Source organism: Gossypium hirsutum, chromosome D04 (assembly GCF_007990345.1).
Source record: "Gossypium hirsutum isolate 1008001.06 chromosome D04, Gossypium_hirsutum_v2.1, whole genome shotgun sequence".
Lineage (NCBI taxonomy): Eukaryota > Viridiplantae > Streptophyta > Magnoliopsida > Malvales > Malvaceae > Gossypium > Gossypium hirsutum.
The window spans coordinates 15384865-15391223 of NC_053440.1; the positions used below are offsets into that span (position 1 = coordinate 15384865).

Sequence of the window (6359 nt, forward strand, 5' to 3'; positions counted from 1 at the left end):
AACCTCGCTCATTTTAGTGGATCCTTAATTTTTCACTCTGATCTTTAATAAATTAACTTAGACATTATTTTCTTGATAATTATATTAAAAGAAATTTTGTCTAGGAGGTTAGATTTTAAGTGGGACCACTTGTGACCCTTCCAATCTTTTCTGGGAATTGTTTTTTATATAATTTTTCGAGAAAATATTTTCTAAGTGTCTTAATAAAATTATATTTTGCTGAATAAAGGGGTTTTTTTTACCTAATTTTAATGTTCTCTTTGATTTATTTTTTATTCAGGTACTTAAATTAAATTTTCTGAAATTAGAGGCTCTAATTTTGTAAATATTTTTCGTAGCCCATAATAATATTAATAGTAACGGTAATATATATACACATATATTATATTTATTATATATTATTAGTTTTTTATTACTTCTTGAATGTTTTAAATTATGGATGTAACCCTTTAATTTGTAAAACCTTAGACCATATTATTTCTTCCCTTCCAACCACCGGCCATACACCACCTTTTGCTCCTCTATTGGCTTCCATTCCCCAACACCGTCGGCCACCCTAGGAAATTACTCCACAACCGCACCTTTCCTTCAATTGAGCAGCACCTTAAGCCCTCTCCCCAACTCGACGCTGCAGCAACTCCCCAACTAGCAACATCTGCACGTCCCCTAACAACAACCAACAGTAGTCACACGTCTCCCTACTCCCTTAAGCCATCAGCTGCTGCACCTTGCCCCAAGCTACTGCATCTCAAAACCACCACCCAAGCTACCGTTGTTCACCCTACAGCCCTAACCCAATGCCACAAAAATTTGTTGCACCTTGTTTCTTTGCATTTTTGTCAATTAATTACAAAGGTGGTAAGAGCTTGTTTTTCCCAAAAAATCTTAATTAAATTTTATTTGTTTAACTTTTCAATTGTGCATGAATTGTGAATATCAAATTATTTCAAACTAAATTTTTGGGAAATTATTACTTTGAGTTGTCATCTTATGTCAAGTTTCAAGTTGTTAATATGACGTGGAAAAGAACAAGTTCCACAGTCCAAATTGCAAAATTGCTCCAAATAAGAAAAGGCAAGATACGAGAACATCTTCAAGAAACAACAAATGCTTTCGGAAAAAGGATTTAATTTGGGAGAAAGTAATCACACGAACTTCATGGCGAGCATTCAAAAAATTGCTGAAGCATTAAATTGGGAAGTGTTTTGTGATGAGAAACCGACCCTAGATCCTGATTTAGTTTGAGAATTCTATGCAAATTTGACCTCATCTACTGCAACAGAAGTAATTGTCCGAGAAGTTAAGGTACATTTTAATTCAAAAGTTATTAATGATTTCTGTGACTTACCTGACTTTGAATATGACAATTATTCTCCTATAATGAAGAATATTCAAAAGGAGATTTTGCAAGAAATTTTACGCACTACACCAAAACAGACTTTTAGCGGCGCTTTTTTAGGCCTTTAACGGCGCTTTTTAGCGCCACTAAAACAATTTGCGGTGCTTTCCGAAGCGCCGCAAAAAACGCCGCTAATGACAATGTCGCTACCTTTAGCGGCGTTTTCAGCAATAAACGCCGCTAAAGACCATGAGCTTTAGCGGCGTTTTTACTACAAACGCCACTATAAATCAGGACCTTTAGCGGCGCTTTTCCAACAAACGCCGCTATAGATCAGGATCTTTAGCGACGCTTTTCCCACAAACGCCGCTATAGATCAAGATCTTTAACGGCACTTTTCCCACAAACGCCACTATAGCTGAAGACCTTTAGCGGCGCTTTTACCACAAACACCACTATAACACAAACCTTTAGCGACGCTTCTTGCAAAAACGCCACTAAAAACATAACATTTAAAAAAAAATTATTTTAATCAAATAATATTTATTTTTATGATAAATATTATATTATGTTTTTTTTTACTTTAAACTTTAAATATACTTTTAAGGATAAATAAAAAAATATTATTTAAATTAATATACTTTTAATCAAATCAATTTTATAGTGAATCGATATTTTTCACCACGTTTATCCTTTTCTGAAGCATTAAATTTCAAGATAGCATCACTCAATCTTGGGCATATTAAATGTTAATTTGGTTTGCTACCATCAAATCTTATCTATAAGATAAAAGTAGCATAATGCTTCTAGAAAATAATCCAAGTGAGAAACTATGGAAGTAATACTGCAGAAATCAATAACAAGGGTTTTAACAAACATGTTCATATATCCAGCTCGCAATTGAATAACATATATCATACATCCAATATTTTCAAGAAGTAAGCAAATCAATGACGAAACAAGGATAGCAGTAAAATATGTAATGCCCACCGGTGACCAAAAGGAGCCCAGACGTAAGTTGCTTCAAGAAAACAACTCTCTTCCCTATAAACTTTCCAGCCAACAAAATTAACACGGTCCCTGGTGTAATGCTTGCTGTAACTTTGCTACGGTAATCTCGAGAACAGCTATGCTATCTAAAAGCTCCTGGGCCTGAAATCCAAGTTTCAGAAATTGAGAAAAGAACATAAAAAAAAGAACAGAAATCCCATAGAAGGAGACTGACCTTATCTGGAAGCTTGCCTGGAGCACTAGAAGAAGGTGAACCACAATGTTCAACAGCACTTGCTAGAGCTAAGTGCAAATCGGTCTCTTTCTGCAACTGCTGCTGCAACATTTTAACCTGTATCACCCAAGTGGTAGCATGTTGCATAAGAATGAGATATAAATCCTGCACAAAGCTTGGCTGTTACTGGTAAGAAAAAAAAAGAAAATCAAAACATGTATATCATGATAACGGCATGTCATTCATTAGCAAAACCGTTAATTCTCAACGAGTAAACAATTGTTTCATGTTTTCATATGTCTCCCCTTAAAAGTCTATTGTTATGCCGATGCTTCATTGCTGGTATAACAACATGATTTCAGAATCTAAAACTCTTTTCATGGGACTTACCATCCTAGTATAACAACATGATTTCAGAATCTAAAACTCTTTTCAACAAACCTAAACAAATATATCATAAATTCATAATAAAAACCCTTGCTCTCTTAGTAAAATTAACAATTTCCCCTCATAATAATTTGGATTCTGGAAATTTTAAGGAACATAATAAAATTAGCTATTGCAAATTACCTCCAATTCAGAACAAGAATTACAAGAATCATCCCCAGCTGAAAATGACTTGCTCCAAACCTTACCACTCTTCCATTGTAAATACCTATTAATAGAACTTCTTCCCCTGCAAAACCATCAACCATACTGCATTCACCATTACAAAACCAGAAAAAAAAGCAGAAAATGAAAAAGGACAAAAAAAAGACCCACCAACTGATTGGTAGAATAAAACCCCCATTATAACCATCTAAAAAATGAAAAGCTATTAAACTAAAATATGAGCAAGAATTTGATAGTAAAAACAATTGCACATAAAAAAATCATGTAAAACAAACCTTATTGGTGAGAATTCCTTTGATAATCCTACAAAGCACTTCCATTGCATATTTGTTCAACACAAACTCAAATGTTGAATATCCTACCATGGTACGATGCAGATTTGCACAAACAGAAGCATAACACATTCATATCAAAACACCAATTTCAATAGGCTATGCCTAATTTCCAATTTTTCACATTTGGAATGCAAAGGCATATATATAATTTCAACTTAGATATAGGTATAACAGGGAGTAAATCTATCTAATTCACTAACAGTATAAGCTATTAAAAAAATAAAGCAAGTAATACATAATTCCACAAATTTTCAAGTAAACTCAACAGAATAAATTGAAACAAATGTATATATATTTTTAAAAGTAGGGGTTTACAACGAACTCGACTACAACAGTGAGGAAAAAAGATAATTACAAGTTAACAGTGAGGAGATCACGTGAAACTGAAAGCAGCAGATCCATATCGAAGCTAGTTAGAATGGAAATCTATGGGAAAGCAAGCATAGATTAAAACTTCATAGAACTTTCTCTAAAAACTTCATAGTAAACTGCTTCAGTCTACTTTTTACTTGTACAACAATTACATGATATGCCAAAATAAAAAATATGGGTCTGCGCCACAGAATCCATAAAAAACTTCATAGAACTTTCTCTAAAAATTTACTTGCCAATGTTCTCAACCTTTTTTCAGGAATTTGGAGCATGCAGAAACCATCTATTCTCAGCATTTTCTTCTTTGAAAACCCGTAAAATATGGGTTTTGGTGTTAAACAATGCGACTTCCATCAACATCAAGATCAAAATCATAGCTTATTCTTCCATGTTAAGAAAAGTATGCTAAAAAATGAGGGTTAGAAAATAAAATAATGCCTGGTTTGAAATATACTTTATAAACTAGCATATGGAAAGCAACTGATGAACTGAATTTCATCACAGTTTCAGATGAGATGGAAAATTTAAGAAATAAGATATCAACAACAGTAAATCAGTGCCATATAACTTCATAGTTGATATACAACTACATAAATCAAATAAGCAATGAAATTTAAGGCTTCACTAAGTTCAACAGTCACTATAATAAGTGCTTTCAGTTTATACATCATCAATACAATTGACAACAACACTTCTAATTAAAAGGTGAATCAATCTTAACAGTTACCTGGCGTGAATAATGCTCAGCGTCCCTCTTCATGGCAGCCATTTCAACCCTCATTTTCCGCACTTCAGCCTGCAGCCAGACAAATAGATCAGAGAAAATAAATCCACAAATCAACCAACAAAAGAAAACAAAATAATCTTGATATAAGTGTACAATGATAATACTTGCCTCTAATGAAGAGAGCTTGCTCTCAGCATCTCTTTGACCTTGGCGTGCACGCTCCACTTCCTCCTGCCATGCCTGCATCTAACATCACCATCTTTAAGCCATCGGCTCTTACATTAATTACAGTTGGTGGAACAGCTAATGGCCACAGATTGTGCCTATAACTAGATATTAATTACATTTTGAACTGTTGACTTCAGAATGTTCTTAATGATATAGAAACCCACATTCCAGTAGATTACTTGAGGTACTGAAATCAAATAGGTAAGATGCATTTTATTTTCTAGACTGGCTAGATGGAAATAGACCAAAAAATATAATTTGCAAGACAGAGTTCAGAACGTTACATCCTCATCATATTTACCTGAAGCATTTGATTTGCTTCTTCTGGGGACTTCTTTTGTCCACGACGAAAACGAGCTTCCACGTCTTGCAATTCTTGATTTAAAGATGTGCATTCAACCTGATATATCAGGTTATTTTTAAGAGCTTTTTCACTTCATATTTAGCCCAGCCAGAAGGACAAGCTTTCATTAAAAAAGCACTGTTATCATTTTGTTTTACCTCAAGAAGTGCCACCTTCTGTAAGTTTTAGCATTCCATTGTGAATGTTAAAAAATTTCCAAACTCATCGTCGATCACAAAGCACGAGACTGCCGCCATCGAAGCATATAAAACAAACATCTTCTTCATCATCCTCATCCTTCCTTTGAGGCGGTGGCGGTAGCGCCGATGACGACGTGGTTCTCACTTGATTCCTCGATGGTCTTCCCCGTCTCCGCTTTCCAGCACTCATCTCAACAACTGTCACTCCATTCTCCTCCTCCGCCGTAGCACCAGCAACTCCACACCTTGTAAAGAATCACCACTCAAACTCCTACAACTATTATCAACAGAAATAATCAAAGAAATATATACTGAAAGCAATAGAAATAAATAAGAACACCTCTTGAACAGGAGGAATTGCGGCTCTTCTTAGTTTTTGTCTTGACATTTTCCCTTGAAATCCTGTTTCAGAAAGATCTGATTGAAAGGGAAAATGGGAAATTTGGGGGCAAATTTTGAGATTGAAAGAGAAAAAGAATTAAGTACAAACTTTTATTTGGGGGCATTTAGGGCGCTCGTTGGATATGAGAAAAAGAGGGAGTAATGAGCGGGTAGTCAAAAATTATTTTTTTGGAGTGGGCGGGATTTTAATTTTTTTGGCGGCGTTTTTCAAGCGCCGCTATTGCTTATTAAAAATTATTTTATTTTGTATAAAACGACGCCGTTTTGCTTTGCTGAAAATTTCAATATATTTTTAAATCCACATGTCAATACATATAAAGTCTATCTATTATATATTTCTTAAATAATTTAAACTATACTCATAATTTTAATATATTTAATTTATTATTATCTCTTTTATAATTATATAAGAACATATTTAAAATATAAATTAAAAAATAATTAATTTAAACCCCACCCTAACCTGACCCCTAAATCTCTAAACCTTAAATTCCTAACTCTTAACCCCTAACATTTAACTCTTAAACCCCTAACTCCTAAACCTTAAATTGGGCATTGGCAAAATTTAATAAGTAT

At 34.0% G+C, this 6359-nt stretch overlaps 1 protein-coding gene across 17 annotated transcripts; it reads right to left on the bottom strand.

Annotated features, from left to right (window-relative positions):
- Positions 1-2162: 2162 nt before the first annotated feature.
- On the bottom strand, positions 2163-5982 carry LOC107948420 (golgin-84). 17 transcript variants are annotated; one of them, XM_041092042.1, is made up of 9 exons: positions 5722-5909; positions 5340-5626; positions 5140-5238; positions 4779-4850; positions 4611-4679; positions 3452-3534; positions 3135-3240; positions 2565-2744; positions 2163-2491 (listed from the first exon to the last, which is right to left on the bottom strand). In XM_041092042.1, exons 6-9 carry the CDS (start codon positions 3499-3501, stop codon positions 2408-2410), a joined length of 420 nt encoding a protein of 139 aa, XP_040947976.1. In that variant the 5' UTR covers positions 3502-3534; positions 4611-4679; positions 4779-4850; positions 5140-5238; positions 5340-5626; positions 5722-5909; the 3' UTR covers positions 2163-2407. The 17 variants fall into 17 exon arrangements, 13 of the variants coding, with proteins under 13 accessions (XP_040947976.1, XP_040947978.1, XP_040947974.1 ...); XM_041092044.1 differs by having other exon boundaries at positions 5340-5652; XM_041092040.1 differs by having other exon boundaries at positions 4779-4856; positions 5340-5652.
- Positions 5983-6359: the final 377 nt, after the last annotated feature.